This window comes from Melospiza georgiana, chromosome 11 (genome assembly GCF_028018845.1).
Source record: "Melospiza georgiana isolate bMelGeo1 chromosome 11, bMelGeo1.pri, whole genome shotgun sequence".
NCBI lineage: Eukaryota > Metazoa > Chordata > Aves > Passeriformes > Passerellidae > Melospiza > Melospiza georgiana.
In genome coordinates, this window is record NC_080440.1 from 8,807,324 (window position 1) to 8,828,290 (window position 20,967).

General features: G+C 35.8%; 1 protein-coding gene across 1 annotated transcript in view; it reads left to right on the forward strand.

Annotated features, from left to right (window-relative positions):
• The first annotated feature begins 401 nt into the window (after positions 1-401).
• Positions 402-20,967, forward strand: part of CFAP20DC (CFAP20 domain containing) — a 64,949-nt gene continuing 44,383 nt past the window's right edge. The window contains 8 exon segments of the mRNA XM_058032035.1: positions 402-496; positions 2,734-2,820; positions 5,035-5,124; positions 5,593-5,686; positions 7,608-7,680; positions 16,713-16,827; positions 18,638-18,815; positions 19,182-19,189. Coding sequence (XP_057888018.1) covers positions 2,785-2,820; positions 5,035-5,124; positions 5,593-5,686; positions 7,608-7,680; positions 16,713-16,827; positions 18,638-18,815; positions 19,182-19,189 — 594 coding nt within the window. The 5' untranslated portion in view covers positions 402-496; positions 2,734-2,784.

Here is a 20,967-nt window from a genome sequence, read left to right on the forward strand (position 1 = left end):
TCGCAGATATGACTTTGGAATAAAAAAATCTCAAATAAACATTGCTTTGCCAGCACTGGGATATTGATCAGAATCTTGTATTCTTATACTTATGTAAATAGTGCCTTTTAAGATAAGGGACTAACCATGACTATGAAGGGTTTTAGGTCTGTGTCAGTCTGTCCATCCCTGTCTGTCCTGGATTTAGAGCAGTGCTTAGTACTAATTAGATTAAGAAAGCTTGAAGGTCTGTTTGCATTTGCTTTTTGTGAAATACTCTTTTTGCTTGTCACTTTCAAAGGACCAATTGTTGGAATCCGGGACTACATAAACACCAAATATTATTGAAATATACATGAGAATCTGTCACAGGATGGAGATATTTTTGCAGAATCCTGAGTGGCTTGGGTGAATGGAAGGAATAAGGGGCCCTTTGGATACTGCTACTTTATTGTTGATGTAAGAAGCATGGTGAAACCAGTGATCAAAGCCACTGCAAAAACCAAGACATCACAAGGTAAATTCGGATAGGAATCTATTCAAAGATAAATACCTTTCATTGTTGCTTAACTTTATAAATTCTTAATTATTTGTCATTGACTGATATGTTAGGCCTGTGTTTCCAGTTGGACAGACGTACATGGTTCATGGTTCAGGGCACTAAAAAAATAATTTTGATCTCTGACTGAAAAATGAGAAAGCTACTAATCTATGGCATTCTGCAAAGATGTCATAAAAGTCCTATTTATTTGATAACTATGCAAAAAATTGAGGACTTGTATTTCAAATTCCTGATGATTTTTTTTTTTAATATTCTCTCTGCATTTTAAGTACTCTTGAATTTTAGACTTTCTGGAGGGACTGGGAAGAGGAAAGGTGAAAAGAGGAAAAATACCACAACTATAAATTTTCCAGATTGTTCTCTCCTTTAAGAATAGCTCACTATAATTAAAGACAATAATACTTGATGCATAATGGAAGCACTTTTTAACGTTACCTCAGTAATTACGTGACAAATATGTCATTCACTTAATGGTTTTAGTGGCCACCAATCTTACTAGCAAAGGTAATTTCTAGTCTTCATTTGTAGTAATGAAATTTGGTAAGTTATAATTAAGCAATAGAGGAGCAAAGATGTATTGCAGTGTCACTTGCAGTGTTTTTCCTGCCTGAATGAAAAACAAACTGACATTTCACTGATTTCACAGAGGTGTTTACAATGATCAGCTTTGTAGCTGAATGACTTGTTCAAACACAAATGCTTCTAAACTTTGGGTTTACAAGTTTACCTTCCACTGAAGTTAGGAAGAGTCACCTGGTTATGAATTTGATCAAAATACTAATTACAAGTTTTGATAGGCCTGCTACAAATGCTGTGGGTTTTAAATTTCATTTTCCTTATAATAAAAAAAAATTTAAACAAACATTTCTGTCAACAGCATGGGATAAATTTGCAATATCTGATTGTTTTTCCATTTTTATTTTATTTACAGACAACTTTAAGATTTAATTGTTGCTGATTAAAATAAATGTGGATAAATAGCCATAGATTTCATCCTGCTTTCATAAATGAATTATTATTTGCTTTTTCAAATAGAATGCTGCCCTAATCCTTTAGATGGATTCATTCTTCATGAACTCATGCATATTGTCACTGAATTTCTAGTTCATTTGTAGCCATATATGTTTTCATAATTTTTTTTAGCTTTGTTACTTTTTGGTTGTAAGAGCTGAACTGTTCATTATGAGAAGCTGTATTTATAATCACCTGGTCAGCATATTGTTTCTATTTGTAAAAAACTGGTTGCAGTCTGGAATAATATCCAGTAGTTAAAAATAATTTAATTCTTAAGTTGTTTGTACCCAAACTGAACACAAGCAGAAGAAAGTATATCCAATAAAGTGAGGCAGTCTTGTGAAAGGATTCTTGTGTGAGTTGAGGAGCACTTCCAGTTCTCAGTAAAGGTGCTTCTTGTCTCTTGTGGCTGATTTCTCTCTGTCTTTGGAGTGACAACACTCTTTTATGTCCAGGGTCTCTTCACTTTCTGTGGATGCCAGGTGAGCCCCCAGACACAGTGTGATCAAAGAGGGACGTCCAGTGTCAGTCCTATTCCCTTTCCACTGTTCCAATCCTGTTACTGCAGACATCTCTTAATTCACAGTGACTTGAGCAGCCCTCAGATATCTGAAGTGCTTGGTTTGAGTCTTACAGTAATCACCCTCAAAGAAGAGTGCTGAATGTGAAAGAAGATAACTTGTCTCAGAAGTCTCTGCCAAATACCTCTAGATGGAGAGATTTCTGCTGCAGCTGTTCCATGTTTCTACTTTTCTATATTGAGTATTAAGCTCCTCTTAAATGGATTCTAATGTTTTCCAGTGGGCATTTGAGAACAAAGAACAATAAAAAAATATGTGTCAAAGGTGATTTTTAAGCATTTTTAAAGAATGAGAAGATCTTCATTGATAAAAAATAAGGATTGACATAAAATTACTTGTTCTACTTGGAATATAAGAAAAGGCAGCCCTGAGTACTTGATGCACAAAGAGAATGTTTTCCAAGACAGTGTCAGTGTCAATATTAATATTGTTTTGGTGCTAATTCTTTTGCAGTAGCACTTCAATGCAGTTGATACACATATCTACTCAGAAAAGTACTTTATAATAGTGTTCACATATTTTAAAATATGGCTGGAGTGTCATTATAGGATATTTTTCATGTCAAATCCTACATACAGTTGTTTGCTTGTTTTTCAGCATAGCTTGCAAGTGTCTTTACTGACTGAGAAGCTAAATTATTTTCTGCCTATGAAAGTTGGAAAAATGTTCAGAAACCACTATCAGGTAAAACAGAAATCATTCTAATTTTTACCCATTTTCATCTCATCTCTGTGAGAGCTCAATTAAAATAGCTTATCCTGAGATGCAAAAAGTCCAGCTACAGGAGTGTTTTGGAGTGTTTCATAATTCAGTATTTTTGTAGAAGTGTTATGAAGAAGTGGGTACCTGCTGATGCTGTCAGGTCTAGAATGTGCACAACGTGAGTTTGCCAGTGTCTTTTGTTCTTTACCCTTGTGGGCCAGGGAAGGCACATCTGCTTCCATGTAGTCATGGAAGGAGTCCCAGCTCCTAAGGTGTGGTCAGAAAAGGGGGTTGGTTCATGCCCTTGGTCCAGCACAAGCATGTGACAACAGCAGTCACATTATTTGGAGCTTCATGATCCCTTTTACTCCTTCCTGGCCTCTCTTTCCACCACACTTTGCCTTCCCTTTCTCTGCACCAATCCCATCCCAAAAGAACAGCCCACCCCAACTACATTTTCCCTACTGGTCCCAAATATTTTACTTCTGCACCCAAAATTGATATTTCTGATTGCTGTTCTGTAGGCTGTCTCAGCTTTCCATGGAATTTCTGATGCCTAGCTGCCACTGACTTTGCAGGATTGTGCTCCCAGAGATGCCCCATACTCCCCTGCAGTTGATTGTGGAGTTTGTGGTTTCTTGCCTAACTTCACTGGAGCCCCTCATGAGGCCTAACAATCTTCCACAGCACCAAGTAACTTTTGTCAGCAAAAGTAGCATCACTGTTTGTTTGACATTTTCTCATGTCAAACAAACAGTGTCTGGTATTTTTCCATGTCCTGTTCAGTTTAACCTCAAATCAGGGCCAATTCAAGGGCTGTGCTATTAACAAAATGTATTTGTAAAGATGGAAGAAAAAGCCACTTGTTTAAGATTTGCTGCAAGCACACATACTGCTTAGCAGTTAAAAATCTTTCTTAACTTTTTGAGAACTTGATCCTGTAGTCCTCAAAAGAATCGGGTAACTTGAAAATTGATAGTATATCATATTAAAAATCCATCCATTGTAAGTTTAAAAAATATTTTGGGCAGAGTTTATGGAATGCCATTTTGAATTTCCTTAGAGTTTACTAAGTCCAGTCACTGGATCAGCCATTTGGCTGGAGCTGCCAGGTGTGTGTGGGCAGAGGAAAATACCTAATTCATACACAGTGCAGAGTTGATGTTCTCTGAAAAACTAATCTGAGGAGCATTTCTTTTGCTTGCCCCTCTTGCTCATTCTGACTTACAGGCAATTGCTTGGGCAGCTGAGCATAAAGAGAATTGGGGAGTGCAGGCAACTAGAAATGAGAAGGGAATGGCAGAGTTGTAATGATTTATTAGGTCAACCGTGCTGCTGAAAAATACTTAGCAAACTGTAGGCTCAGTGCATCAGATGTCACAAAAAATGTGACATCAAATGGCAAAAATCTAGAAGTGAATAATTCCCTAAGCAGAGGTGATAAAGCCAACCTCCCCAAGAGCCTGTGTTGGGATTCCTTGAGGTCCAGTAGGCACATGCTGTGTGTCAGGAGTTTTCACCTGACAGGGACATCCATAATAATCTTTTTCCAGTAGTAATTCTCTGTTCCCTCATGAAGGCTGTAGCCCTTTTCATGGTGATGCTGCCTGGAACAGATCTACTCCCAGGCTGCTTAAGTTGGCCCAGAAAAGTTAGTAAGATTTTTTTGTTCAAATCGAGTTGAAATTTGGTAACTTAGAAAAGTTACTGCAAAATATGTAGGCAGAGCCATTCACATATGTAGAGAGATGGTGTAAACTTCATTTCCTTTGGAAATCAGACAAAACATCCTATCTGCAACACCTGTTATTTTTTAGCAGCGTGTTTTAAAACTCACTTCATTTGGTAAATTGTAGAAATAAATCTCATCCAAATATAAATTAGTCATGTTTTGCATGGTTTTTGAATATCTACAATAATTTTGCCTTTAAGAGAATGACATAATAGATAAAATAATTTTAAAATACTCCATGGTATTCCTTCAATTTTATCTTCTAATCCTCTAGTAAAGCCAAATATTGACTACATTAATTGATATGTTATAGTAGTCTAGAAGCTGTTATTTATATTCTGCTGTCTGACTGATCAGTAGTACTGACTGTGGTAACAACATGATACAGAGGGATTCTTAGGTTCTCCTCTTGACCCTTGATAATTTAGTGCTGGCTGATGTATCCTCAAACCATTTTATCATAGGGGGGCCGGTTTGTTGAAATATTCAGTGCTCAAGGCAAGAACCCAGGAGCAAAATGGAAGATTTTTGGCAACCCATCAGCTATATCAAAAGTAAGTTTTTTAAGAAATCTATGAAACCTGGAGTATAAACCAGAAAAATGTGAATGAAGCTTAAAATTAGAAGGTAATGAGGGCTTTGACCTGACAGTGGAGTTGTCACTTGCAGTTCTATCATTTTGGCAGACTAAATGACTACTTAAATTACTTCTGTATGCCTGCTTGCAGACTGAGTTGGTCACAGTGTAATTTTACAGTTTAAATATTTAGAAAGTAATTTTGGCACTCTGGTAACCAGTGAATTGAGCTTTGCTCACTGAGTCGTGAATCCTGTTTGTCAGCAATATTTGTTCATAAAACACACAAGTAAAGGACATATTTGTATGGATTATATTTTTGCCATCAAATGTGAGCCAGTCATACTTGCAGTGCCATCTGCATTTTCTGATATGTTACTAGCATGGTTGGTTGACAGGAGGAGAGTTCTGTCAGGATGCTTATGTTTGTTGTTCCTTTCTGTAGGAATACGACAAAGAATTAAAAGGCTTTGTTTTTGTACTTGAAGGAAACAGTCTAATCAACAAAATGAAGCTACCAAGGGAAACCAAACAAACTTGTGAGTATCAAAGAACTCAATGTCTGTGATGCTGTTCTGATTATTACATCAATCTTATATTGAAATGCTAAACATTGTTCTCCCTTAGTTCAGACATAATTCAGCATGGAAAAGTTTTTTAACTTTTTAGCAGGTCAGTGACAAATAAGTAAAACTTACAGAAATGCCATATTAGAGTAAGTGCTGTAGGGAAGATCTAACATGTCCTGGTGCTGCCACGGTCACGTTGTACCTGATCCTGCTACAGACCAATGTCTGATAAATAACTCTGATTCCATTCAGCACTTAATAAAGTCAGTAATTCTACTGGCATTAATGAATGGAAACTAGGTTCTTGTCCCCTTTCTTATTTTACTTTTTAAAGAATTTTTAGTTTTGTATCAAATAAGCGCTAGTGGTACAAGAAATTTATACCCAAATTTCCTCTGTGTTCATGTAATCAGTGTTTAAGGGTACTGTGGAATGTTTTCCCAGGATGTCTGTTGCACCACAATAATCCAGAGTCCAAGCAGTCTGCAATACAGACTTCTGCAGTACAGCAATCATCATATGCCTTAAACTCCATGACAGGGTGCTGTACCTTGTAAGGCTTGTACAAGTGACTTGAGCTGGCTTAGAATTAACTGCTTGCTTTTGAAGAAAAATTGAGATGGTGGTTTTAAACAAATGGTATGGGAATCTTTTAGTGTACTTCTAACATAGGGTATACAGTAACACGTAGGTGTCTCCCAATAAACGCCAAAAAAAAAAATTCCTTGGGCTGGTGACTCTGTAAGGTCTTTAAGTTTAGTCTGATTTTCATGAAAGAAATTGGCTGTTATCTTCATTAAAATTACTATTAATGCAATGTATATTTTTGAGAAACCAAACTAATTTATTTTCAATGGTACAATAAACTAATATAGCAAACAGTAAACAATTAAAAGAAAAACAGTTGCTATCTGTTGCTAAATATTAAAATGAGGATTAAGAATTTATTGTGTGGGTAATCACTGCTAAAAATAGTTTGGTTTTAAATTTACTTTAGCTAATGCTGCAATATTGCAGTCAGGTTTCCATCTGTTACCATTCTGTTTCCTTCTGTCTTGGTCTCTTCCTCTCTTGAGGTATATGCACCTCAAGTATTTCATTAATCAAGTATATGGTCTCCCAGTTGCACTGGAACTTTGAATACTCTTCCAAAATAAAAGCTACTATATATGCAAATCTAATTTGAAGTTTTAAGGTGTGATTTGGCCCTCAAAAGAAGAAAGTTCTGATGTGTCATTCTTTAGAGGAGGAGCCAGTGTTGCTGTTCAGGCTTGTGAAGTCAATGAAAAGCAGCCTGTGTCATCCCTGATGGAATATCTGAGAAAACAACATATGGTTCAATTCAGACAGCTTTGTACTGTTTTCCCTTGATAGGAAGCTACCTGAATCTTTTTGTTTGCTCCCTCAGTCAAACTCCTTTGTTATTATTCTAAAAATCAGAAGCCTCCACTGAGAGGCATTGTCATGATCTGAATTGCATTCTTACCCAAGAGTTTTGTTAAGTTGCTTAGCAAGGTGTAAATTGTCACCAACATGAGTGCAAGTTTAATGCCACTATAAGATAATCTTGAAGGGACAGTATTGCTTCATTTTAAAATTCTCATGGGATATTTATTGTCTTCATGCTCTTGGAGCACAAAAATTGTAAGCTAAAAGAAAAAGGTTCCTTTTGCTTTCATGAGAATTCCACCAAAGCCACAGATGGACTTTTAAAACAGTACCTTTATTGCAGTTTGAATTGGATTTCTTCAGGTTTTTCTCGTGTTCATATGTTGTGTGAACCTTGGGAAATAGTGTTGTAGGAGCATAGCATATGGTACAAAATGGAAATGCTGGATGGTGAAATGTGCATCTGCATGCACACAGCTTTTTTTTTTTTTCCTGTTTCTAGTGGGACTGGTGCAGCAATATCTGACACTTCAGATTTTTGTGCCATTGGGAAAAGACTTCGCCACTGAGTTACTGTAAGATGCGTAAAATTTCTTTGAATACTTAAAGTGAATTCTTGATTGAGGTCATTAATTGTGGTGGCATATTTTGCATTAAAGCATGGTGACTTGTCAAGTCAATAAAAAGTAATTAAGCTAATGAGATCATTATTTCTTAGATGTTTTAAATACTGACATTCCTTTGAAGACAGAACAAACTCCAAAAAATCCTGAATGAAGATGATGAAAAATCCGAAGAAAGGGAGCACAAATTTGTCAAACATATGAAAATACTGGGGCATGAGGACTGCCTGAAAATTCATGAGATTTATTCATTAGTCATAAGAGAGGGCCCTTTGGTCCAGGGCAAAAAGAAATGAATATTCTAATAACTGGAGGATAAAAACACAACCAAACAAATGCTAAAAAGCTAGAAAAACAAATGGAGTACTTGATTGGTATAATTTGTTCCACACTGTGAAGAAAGAGAGATACAGCAGAAACAGACATTTTATTAGTTAGGTGTGAAATGATTTAATAGAGTTTTAAACTTGGGCAGTTGTCAGGCTTTGGACAACATTTCTCCCTTAGTGACACCATCTGTTTATACTATATATAAACAGCACAACTCACTCAGCTTTGTAGCCCATAGAATATCTGAGATTGGACTAAGAAAAGAAATATTAGGCCATTAGAAGCCCTGCAAGCAAAGATGGGTTGAATGATATCAATTAAATTAGCAATTAAATCGTGTAAAGTGAAAGAAGGATTTTATTTTTGTTTGACTTTCTGTAAGTTTGCATTTAAAGGGGAAAACAAACAGGATATGTCATGCAACAGAGGCCAAACACCAAGTACCAACTCAAAACCAAGATTTGTTTCTCATGTTCATTCTGCAGGCAGGGGCAGAGATTTAATGACAGGTGCAGGAATTCAGATTTTTTTGTAGTGTCATCTTCAGTTTGATTCTTTTGGGTATTTGATACCTTCTTAACAGGAACCTCTTTTCTACTTCTACTAATTTCATTTTTCTTATTACTTGCTTTTCTTGATAAAAATATTTTCTATCACCTCTCCCACCCGTATTTACCTTTTCTCTTTTCAGCTTATATTTAGACTTTACATTTTTTAAATATTTTCTTTCTACTTCCTGTTCCCATCTTTACTGTGTCCCTCTTATAAAAGCAAATATATGTTCCTATTATATTCTTAGGTACTTTTATAGGTTTAAATACATGTATATTGTATTTCCTATATATATATTTTATGTAACATATACTATATTGCTATATAATGCATATAATATAAACCATATTAACTGTATTTTCTCTGGAGCTCCAGTTACTTTGAATGAAGGTGTTTATGTCTTAAAAGTACAATATCAGTTGTTCCCCACTGAATCCAGCTGTATTAAAAAGTTAATAAAAGTTCTTTAAAAATAGTTTTAATATTGAGTTTTGTATTTGAAATCAGCTATAACTTACTTGTACCCATAAAGTCCTTCAATACTTGCAGAACAGACAATGCATTATTTTACCCTAGCAGACTTAAGATAATCCAGTAAATAATAAATACAAGTCCTTCTTGCCATGTGACTGCTGTTCAGTTCCCTTCTTTCCAGATGTTCTGAAAGAAATCTCTTGCTTGTTTGCAGACAGAGTGTTGATGGTGCTGTTGCTTTCTGAAGTTTAATGTTCAAAGGTGGTTTCTTACACAACCTGCCTACTTAGTGCTGAGTCTTTGAGCAGCTTCAAGTGAAAATTGATAGCATGCCAAGCTATGAAATTTACTTTATGTAAAAATCACTGACAGGTTTTGTAATAGCTGGGCATGAAGCTTTATGTTGCATTTCTTGCTCTCCCATTCTGCAGAGAGATGGAAATAGGAATTTAGTTTGAGCCTCATCTTCTTTTGCATTCTGTTCAGTGATTGATTTGGTCAGCAAACAAGAATTTCTTCAAGACCATCCATCACTGCTGGCATCAGCAGAGCTAAACTTTCTAACTTGCTGCTGTCAACCAGTCATTCGAGATTCCTGCCATAAATACTGAAATGTACAAACCATATATTAGCTGGTTTATCTTTTCTTCAGAAGAAATCTTAATAGAATTTTAGATACTTTTTAATGTGTCATGATTAGATGAATACCACCACATTAACAGTCAATGTATTGATCTGTGTAGAAATGTGTAAAATAGATTGTGGATGAAAAATTTGATGAAGCATAATAAAATCACAACTAAGGTAGAGAGCATGTAATTTATGCAGCTTCTTTGGAGCAAATAATAGCAAAGCTATTAGTAATGCTGAACATAGCTGTCTGCTGCAAATGCAGTAGCCAGTTGTTAAATCTTCAGTGTTATGGATTTTGCTACTTTTCTGAAAAAGCAGAGGTAACTCGATGTTTGAAAAAATATTTGCATGTAAAAGAAAACAGCATCTGGCCTGCGTTGTCATTTTTGCTTTAATTCCCAATACATGGACATGTGGGTGTTAGTACTTCTGCTTGGCATTTTGGCAAGCACTCAGACATTTATTCTTAAAGAACTGTACTGCCAGTCATGGTCACACTTTGTTTCTGATATGGTTTTTCTCAGTGTTTGGAATCACATGAAATTAGCACATCTTGTAATGGAAAGTTTTAGAGCAAATGTGTAGAGCAGTCGATGTGAGGAAGAAGATTTTGAAATTGTACCATGGCATCCAAAAAAAAAAAAAATAGAAGGAAACAAAAAGAAAACAAAAAGAGCAGACTGGTCGACTCTAAGAACAAGGATGAGGTGCTCAATTCCTGGTTATATACTGAAACATTTTGTGGTCTTGTATGAGTCCCTGTGTATTGTTCAATCTTTTTTTCCCAGTTCAGGCATGGTTCTTACTCATCCATTGCTGCAGCTCTGAAGTCACACTGTCTCTCTCACTCATGCCCAATTCCTGCTGCTTCAAACTTGTTTAAATCTTAGCATGGCAAACAGCTGTAAATCACATGTGGCACAACTTTTATCTGGGGAGGTCTGAGTTCTGTTAAGGCAAAACAGAAAAATAAATTTTCTGCCATGAAAAGCTGCAGAGCAAACATGCCAGTTGTCAGTGAGAGCTGCAGCTGCCCCCAAGCCCAGACGTGGTGCTCAGTATTAATGTGCTGTGGGGCTCTGCTGTGCTGCCCCTTCCTGGAATCACTCAGTACCTCATGGACCATCTTTCCAGCCAGAATGTGCTGAGGATTCACATGATTGCTCATTCACTCTAATGGTACCTATGTCTCCTAATTTCTTAATTCTTCCTGGTGTTCCAACCTCAGCCTTTCAGCCTTTGCTCAGCTGGCAAAGCGCTTATCAACAGGTTGGCTCAGTTACTGTCCCACTGTTCATAGTCAAATTAGCTTTGCTTGCCACTAGCCTTAGCCAACTCCAGAAGGCATAAGTTCTTGTTATATTCTGAATTAATGCAAACTCTGTGAGTTTCAAACTCTGGAACATACCTGGTAAGTTTTCTGTTGAAGCTAGTTATGTATGAAGGAATCTGGAGGGGAAAAGGAGTTAAAAATCTCTTCATTCCTGAAATAGTTGTTCTTGCTGATAAGAAATCTTATTGCAAGGTCTGTGAACAGTACAGTGAAATATATATTTTGGTACCATATTTCCTGTTTTCAAACATTTGTTTCTATAAATATAAGCTTATTACTTTGAGATTTTTAATAACCACAACATAATAGATTTTTCAAGTATAGCTAATTTATTCATAGATACCATAACAATTTGAATTTATGTGAATTAGATGCTATCATAATCAGTCATCATTTTAGCTATGCTGACAGAAATATCATAAATTATTCATGTTAACCTAAACACCCAGCATGTTTTCAGATTCAGAACAATATGAATCTTGGTTAGTCTTGTAAAGCTTAGACCAATCTCTTAAAATTCAAAGCAGAACATAGGTGCTAATTCTATCATATACATCTGAAATTATTGGAAGATTTTAGAAAGAGAATGAAAGTAAACTTTATTGAATAGATTTAGCTGAGAGATTATTTGAAATTCTGGTATTTAGTAGCATGAGACATGTTCCTTGATTATTTTATGAAGCAAGAGTGAAATACAGAAATATTCTTAGAAGTATTAGGGTATGTTGAATTTCATAATTTACAAAGGAGATTTTAACTCATATATTTGAAAGTTTAAAAATTTTAATAACTCTCCCAGTCATCACATCTTCTAGAACTTTAGATGGAGGCACTAATAATAAGTACTAAAGTATTAATTATTTTGGTTGGGAGAGGTCAGGATTCACCATTTCTTCATAACTGCTCATATTTTGAAAGATTTTCATTTTAACAACCAGATTTGATGATTCATGTTTTGTGCCTGCCACTTGTGTTACTCCTTCTTTATGGATACTGGTTAAGGGCACTTTGTGGGGTTTTTTTCTTAATGCTCTCCAGAAAAGAACACTATCAACAGGAAATTCTAGTATACAGTACAACTTGTTCTCTAGTCTGGGTGACATATCGGTCTTCCAGATCTCTTACTTTGTAGAGATTTGATGATTTTCAATGTAACTACTTCTATTTTTATGGGGGCAGGATACATTGTTCTGGATTGCAGATCAGGCAGGCACTTCAGTAATGTGGTATCTCCTATAAGACCAATTTACAAGTAGCATATAAAATAAAATGTATGTAAAGTACAGGGTGCCTCTGAATAAGGAAATTTGAGAATCTGAAAGCATGGCAAATCAGCTGACAATTGGTATATTACTTTGTTTTTTGTCTTTAAAATGGAGGTGATGATGATGATAATGATGTAACCTGTAATGTTTAGGAAGCACATGCCTTTATGGAGAAAATGGCACTACAGTTGTTAAGGACTAATGTACTAATAGTGAAGCATTAGCAGAGAATTCTCTCTGGATTTTGACCAGGATACAAAGAGATTTCTGTTAGTATTAAATTGCATGGGAGCTTAGCAACATCGATGAAATACCTGCTTTTATGTTTGGTAAACTTCCAGGTTACATCATTTATAAAGAGAAAACCACTTTCATTTGAAGACCAAGTGATCCTGACAAATGAAGCATCCCTTCAATAGTTCAGTATTGTTTTTCCTAAGTTCATTTTTAGCCTTGAATTGAACATTAACAAATGGTTATAAATTATTATCCATTTATCCATAGAGAAGCAAAGTGAATAGGCAATCTGAGCAGATGAGTCTGTCTGTGCTCTTGGGTAGTTGCTGCCATTCACTTGCAATCTCACTATAGTTACCATTGTGAGCAAAATAGTCAATCAAATTTGAAGATGTAAAATAAAATTGAAAATTGAATTGGAAGGTAATTTTACTTTCAAATGGCTTGCAAATGTAGATGTTAAGTGTGAAATGAATGCAGTTAATGACCATAGCTGGAAGAGTTATGCACCTGCTGATCACAGGAATATTATTATAAATGAGGTTGATTTTCTTGTTGACCACCTCATTTTTCTCAACATGGTCTCATTACTTTTCTATCACATCTGACCCTTAGATATAAATACTCAAGCACAGACATAATAAAAATACATTAACTCCCATATAGATTTTTAAAATTCATCTTTGAAAATCAAGATGTGTGCTGCAGATGCTTCTTGCGATTGTAGGTTTAACATAAGTTCTACTCTTGGATAGCAGGAAAAAAAGTTGTGTGCCACCAAAAGTATTCTGGACTCATTTTGTAACTGAGAGATCTGATGTTCTAGCTCCCATTGTCTGAATTATTTCAGAAAAGAGTTTCTCCAGACCCTTTCTTTATTTTTATTTTCCAATAAGGAGTGTAATTGAAAAGTCTGAAAGTTACACTAACTCTTAATTATCTTCCTTCTCCTGGGAAATAAATTATTTTATATTATTCTAAGGCCATTTTCTTTTTTTTTAATTTACCTGTTAGAATGTTTCATCTACTTCTGCCTATGAAATATAAGTGTTTTTATTATTTTAAGTGTATTTACAAAAATAAATTGCACTTCTTTAGGAGTGATTATATCTGAGCATCTCAGGTTTGCCCCTTCCTTATGGCACATCTGTTGTCATAAAAAGTCTTACTTTAGACTTACATGGCAGAGTCTGATATAAATGTATGTCTTTTGAGTAAAACAAATGTGTTCAGTGTTACATTCTGGAATGTAACTGAGTTGTAAATTTACCAATGGCCCTTCTATAAGCAAGGTTCTTATTTTTTCTTCATGAGGGAGAGAGATAAACCTATTCATATAGGAAACAAATAATAAAATTCAAACATATTGAACTGATAGTATAGAGTGAACTTAGGTTTATTGCCAGTTGTTTGGAAATGTGCATGACTTAATTCTAGGCTCTATTGCTCTGTTACAGCCTCATTTAAAGCACCATTCTCTCTTTAGAATTATGCAGTTTGGGGTTCAGCAGGGATGGTATTTTTGTTTCTCAGTACTTAGGTTATTGCAGCTGCCTGGTTTCTCAGCACAATTGCTCAGCTCTAAATGCAACCAGGAAATCCAGGGAGCCTCAAGCAACCACTGCTCCACTGCTTTGGACTTCTTTGGTGCCCTGAATTTTAGCACTTCTGGACACTCAAGATTTAGAGTGAAGAGTTTCTGGAAACTAGATTCATAAGTTTTTCACCGAAGGCTATATGGGAAGTAAAGTGATGGCTGGAATTATGCCTCAATCAAAGGATTAGCCATGTGGCCCATTTGTTGGTGATCTTGATGGAATTATTTCACATCTTGCTTAAACTTCTTCAAAAGTAAATCAAGCCCAGGCACCAGCACTGTAAGACACTTGGAAGTGTTCTGATGAAATCACTTTTCAAGGACTTGATATAATTTGTCCATTCATAAAAATATGTGCAGCTGATTTTGGAATATCTCATGTCAAACAATACCAATAGTGAGGATATAATAGTTTTTTCTTGGCACAGTAGTGGGATTTCTGCTTTTCAAGTGCATGTGATTTATAAAAGGAACTGCCAGTCTTTAAAAATGAAACAGATAATGAGTCTTCCACTTTGTTTTCATTTGCCCACCCATATTATGAGGATGAACAGATTAAAGGTCAGGTTATCTGCAAGGGAGAGGAAAGAATCAGCAAGTTCTGGAAAGCTGGTGAACAGTTTGCTTTGGGTGATGGTCTTAATGACTATGGGGGAACGAGAAGGTGCTTATGTATTTTTATTGCCTGTACTTGATATTTACATACTTGCAGTATACTTTGTACTGTCCTTGCTTAAACTCTCAAATTGGCAAAAATAACTAAAGTATGTAATTTGTCACAGAGTAATGTCCTCCTAAGTTGACCAAAGGAAACCTATGAATGTTTTGTGGTGTTATTCTGCAAATTTAAAATTTTATTATTTAAGCTACGGGTAGTCCTTAGCTAATGAAAAAGTGTTTTCAGTAATAAATAAAATTTTAAAAAGTCTACAGGACCGTCTTTACTGTTTTAAAGTAAAACCCAGCATTTCAATGATTATGAGTAATTACTTTTAGCAACACTAAGTACTGACAAAAAAGTTGTTTTTTATAAGTGTTTGTCATCTCAGAGGGGCTGCTAATTACAGAGAAATACCCATCTGTTAGAAATAGGCTTGTTCAAAATAATAGGTAAATTAATCATTGTTTCCCCATAGATTAAGCATATTCTCCCAGACTGCAGCCTTTAAAGTAATGTCTGTGCTCTGGAGTGTTAAGGGAGGACTGCTGGGGACTGTCAGGGTTGTGCTGCTGCTGTGGTTCCACCCCAGGAAGCAGCTGAGCCACAGCGGCCCCTCTCTTTCCTGGGGAAGAGAATGCACAAGGGTAAAAGTGCAAAACCTTGTGCCCTGAGATAAAAACAGTTTAATGGGTGAGCAAAAGCTGCACATGGAACCGAAATCTAAACAAGGCATTAATTCCTTCCCATGGGCCTGCAGATGTTCAGCCATCTCCAGGAGCTCAGGGCTTCATGCTCTGTAATGGCTGCATGGGAAAACAAGGTAGCTCTGAGCCTCCCCCATTCCTTCTCCTTCCCCACAGTTCTTTCTGCTGAGCGTGGCTCTGTGTTGTCTGAAACATCCCCTGGGTCAGGAGGCATCTCCTGTCCTGACTGTGTCCCCTCCCAGCTCCTCACACATCCCCAGCCTCCTGCCTGGTGAGATGAGGTGAGGAGCAGAAAAGGCTTTGGCTCTGTGTGAGCAGAGCCCAGCAGCAGTGAAAACATCCCTGAGTTACCAAAAACACATCCCTGAGTTACCAGCACTGCTTCCAGCACAAACACAAAGCATACAACTCTCCAAGATGCCCTCAAGAAATTTAACTGGGTCCCAGCCAAAAACAGTACAGCTGCTAACAAGACTTCAAGGAAACAGAACATAAAAATTACCCTCTTTATCAGTTTAAAGGAAATATTTTTTCTTTTTTTTTCTTTTTCTTTTTCTTTTTCTTTTTTTTTTTTTTTTTTTTTTTTTTGTGACCATGGCTGTAGTCTGAATTTATTGGAAATGTTGAAATTCAGTGTCCTTGGTATCATTGTGAGATGACCTGAATAGTGAGCAATAAACTTCTGCATTATAATTCACCTTTGAAGATAAGTCCTTGTGAAGTAAAACAGATAGACAATGTATTGTGTTTACCTTTAAGCTGAAAAAAATCTATATGCAGTGACAGAGGCATTTTTAGGAAAAGAAAGCAAATAATGTTTTTCTAGTTAGCAGGCCCCAAGATAAGACAAACTTAAGGGGCCAAATACTTGTGATTATTAAAGGCTACTGGGTTCTTAGTTCATACAAATTGAATTCTTTCATACTCTGAAGGGCTGTGGAAATCTAGCAAAGAGTGTAGACTGTTGAAATGAAATTAGCATGTAAAGTGATTTTATATATGCAGGGATATAGCCACAAAGTTTGAATTGGAGAAAGAAATCTCATTACTCATCTTGTAAAAATATTTTTTAATTCCATATTTGTTGTCACTGACAAAGGTTTCTGCACATGAACAGGTTTTTTGTGATTTCCCAAAGATATTGGATTATTGAATTGACAAAGATCTGTTCCATTCTCTCCTGACTTTTCTTTTATAGGATAACTGATTTTGACAATATTAAAAGAAGATTGTATTTGTCAACGGTGCACAAGGAGTTGTCTGTAACCCCTCTGCATGCCAAAATTCCTCTGTTTATGATCAAGCGCAAAATAGTAGGTACCTTGGGAATATTACTTGGACTGAGGTTGAAAATCTGAAATATTTTGTGTATATTATGAACTTTTTGGAATTATTGCTTGTTTAGAACTCAGCTCCTACTGATTGAAGATAATTAAAGATACTTTTGTATGTCCCCTTTACCAGATGGCATCAGAACCACTCCTTCTTATATTAGGAATTCATTCTCATTTTACAAAATTACTGCTGTTTTTTGATGTTTCCTCACCTCACCTGTTGATCCAGGCTCTGTAAAATTCTCTGTGCCCCTGATACTTGTTCATGATAGTGCTCCTGCTCGCGTGTCCCTTCTCCTGTAGTGACCTTTGGTGACATTCACTGGAGGTAGACTGCAGCTGATGGCTGCTTTCACATTCCTCAGGTTCTTCCAAATATAGAACAATCTCTGTGTCAAACTGATGAGAACAAAACAAAAACAATTTTCTTCTCCTCGTTCCCCTCTCCCAGCCACAACATATGGTTATAGCTGACAGGATACAAAGCCTGATGGTTACTGTGTGACCATGTAAGGATTGGAGCCTCAAATACTGCTTTAGAAAATAAACTTGATATGAGAATAGTTAGATTTCAAATACTTTAAAATTTATATTTTCAGAAAGAGAACTAGATAACAGTATACTAAGCAGTTGTGAATTTAAGGCTAGTCATGAGAGATAATATTTTACAAAAAACCTCTGAATTTATAACTTTTTTTGAGATAGGTTAAGTGAAAGCAACTGTGGTAACTTAAAAATGAGAAGTTTTCTGCTTTGTGGGAATAAGTAGTTGGATTTTTTTTAATGAATATGTATCAGATCATACCCCTGAAGTTGCTGTTAATTCAAAATCCAGTGAAATGAAATTATTTTTCTTCAGTGTGATTTCAGTTAGTTGGTGTCAGACTAGAACAGGTATTTCAGGATTAACGTGTGCATTAATGTACACCAAGTTAAATTCAAGCAGAAGATGAACTTCAGTTATGAATTTTAATTTAGATAATAAAGTATGAATCAGATATGTCTAGATGCTCTGATAATTTATAATGACAAAATATTTTAATAACCTTAATGCTTGACCAACCTTAAAGAGTAGATCTATATTCCTGAGTGTATCTGAATACATATCTGTCTCCCTTAAATGCTTCTCTGCCTTTTTATCATTGCTTTTGCTTAAAGGAGGGAGCATTCTGCTTTCAATGATTAGATAGATCTTTTACATGGCTCTGATAGTTCACCTTACTGTATACACAAGCTGATTGTTATTATCAGCACGAGGGGTTGTGAATCAGGATATAAAATAAGTTGTTTGTTCCATCAGCAGAACAGAGTTTGCATTTTCACATGCTAGATTTCTCTATTGTATCCCTACAAATTATTCTGTTTCAACCTCATCACTAGAAGTATAAGTTATAATTAAATACTGAATTTTTCAGTGCTTTGCTTGGTGTCTTCAAAACAAGTATTCCTTTCCTTCCAAAATTTCAGATTTAAGACCTGAACAGTAATGTATGCACCTAAATTTTTTCTCAAAAATATTTGCTATTTGTGGATTAGAAGCTAATATTTCTACCTTGACTTTATAAGGAAATCAGGCATGTACAATCATTCTGTTTTTACTTTTCTTTTCCCTTAAAATTTCAACCATTGTTCAGCTGAATTTTACACATGAGTAATCATATAAAATGTATTACAGTTCTGCAAATTAAATGAAAATTGCTGCATTTCTACTCAAGGCCATCTATTTGTATAGAAGGTGTGTTAGCCTCAGCTCATGGATTTTACTAAAGAGTTTGTTTCCCTTTTCTAGTGGTGCAATATGTGTATTGACTTGGTAACGTTTACCTATGAAATATTCAGAGGAGCTCTCTTCCAGTCCTTGGATGGAATTACTATTTCAGCCAACTGTAAGCTAAGAAAGGTCTTCACTTTAAAATTCAAGCCTCCAGTTACAGCTGAGGAAGATGGTGTGTTTTAATTACTGTCTAGTCTTAATCATAACTGTTCATGTTATAAAATCAAAAGTTTCTTATTCATCAGATTGGCAATTTAAAGGATTACATGATTTAATAAAAATTAAAGTGGTAGTGCAGCATATTAAGTCTTATAGTGTTGGACTTAGGGCAACTAATTAAATATGTGTGTACTCCTGTGTTTTAAACACTGAATTCCTTAGAAGTTTTTTATTGAAAAATATTCTGGGAAGATTTATCAAGTAGAGAGCTTGTTTTAATGAGGGTGACTGATGCTGATAGAAATCTGATTTTTGCTAGGAACAGAGTATCTGAGAGGAAAGAGAAGTACTGAAAACAGCAACATTTTCTGTTTGCTTTCTTAGTTTTGGATGTTAGCAGCTGATGAAGTATTTCTTTCTGAAATAATGCAGACAAAATTGTAACAAAACATTATATGAAACAGAGCTATGAAACTATAATAAACCCCTCAGATCATGTCCAGTTATCCTAATGCGGCCTTGTTTATTGGGAAAGTAATCTTGGTGGTGAGCTGAAAAATAACAGGGTTTTTTGGACCCAATATTGGTCAAGTTTACCAGTCTCCAGACTCACATCATAATCCTGAATCATCATTTTCCAAGGAGAGAACTTCATTCCTCACTGGTATTTGCAGTAACACAGGAGAAATTTCAAAAGCACAGCTGGCACTTTCTTATTTTAAAGGCACCCCTAGGAATAACTCAGCTTCTATTTTATTCAAATTTTCATTTTTCATCTTAAAGGAACATACCTGAAAAACGTTTCTGGTTTCAGAAGGAGGGGTAGTTAACAGAATTATAAATGTAGCAAAGTGTATTTTCCATTTGGAAACACTCAACCAATAGGAGAGAGTAGGCAAACGTTGTGATTACTCCTCTGATTTTTTGTTGGTAAGATTGGAAAAAATATTAATTAAAAATGTCTACAGAGAGAATATGGTAAATTCTCAGCAGGAAACTGCAGTTCAAGCTCTCACTAGCATTCATTTAATTTAATTCCATTGGTGCATTGTTTTTTCCCTTCCACTCTAAACAGCTTCTGAAATGTGCTTAAATATTCTAAATGAGTTCCAAAATTCTAAAATGCAGCTAACATAATGAGTCAACAGCTTTAATAAACTGTAAGCATACTAAAATATTACACTTTTAATTACTTCATTATCAATTCTATGATTATTACACAGCTGGTGGGCATTAGTAGTTTCTGTATGCTTTTGAATTTTCTTATCTAGGCAAGAATATGGAAATATAAATAGAATATAGAATATAGAATATAGGAATAGAATCAGAATCATGGAATTGTTTAGGTTGGAAAAGACTTTTAAGGTCTTTTGTGTCCAACTGTTAAGCCAGCAGTGCCAAGGCCACCACTAAGCCATGTCCCTGAGATCCCCACCCACATGGCTTTTAAATACCACCAGGAATGGTGACTCCACCACCCAGGGCAGTCTGTTCCAGGGCTTGACAACCCTTTGATGAAGAAAGTGTTTCCATTATCCAATCTAAACGTCCTCTGGCACAACTTGGGGCTCTTTCCTCTCGTGTTGCTGCTTGTTGCCTGGGAGAAGACACCAACACCTACCTCTGTGCAAGGTCTCCCTTCAGCCTCCTTTTCTCCAGGCTGAACAACTCCTGTTCACCCAGCAAATCCTCTAAGCTTGTTCTCTAGACTCATCTTAAATTTTCATTACAGCTGAAGGTTTGGCTGAATTTAAATGATTCTATACTTCATACCCAATTAAAGAAAAACAATAGTAAGAGTTTTTATTATTAATTAAGTTGCAGATAACAATTACTCTTTAATAAAGCTTTTTCCCTCTCGGAATGACTGGACTAGTTAGTTTAGTCCTACTGAATGTAATGACATTGTATTGAGAGTTGTGCTTTAGCCTTGGCCAGCACCTAAGCAACACACAGCCACTGCCCTCAGTGGCATGGGGGAAAGAAGCAGAAGGGTAAAAGTAGGAAAATGCATGGGTTGAGATAAGAACACCTTAATGCTAAATTGTTATTACAAGGGGGAAAAAAGGTAAATAAAACCCAAGAAGGACCTTTGGTTTTTATTTGCATAATTTGTTTACCACCAGCAGCTCCCCCCGGGCAGTTTCCCCTCTCATTGAGATGCTGAGCACGCTGCCCTGTGGTCT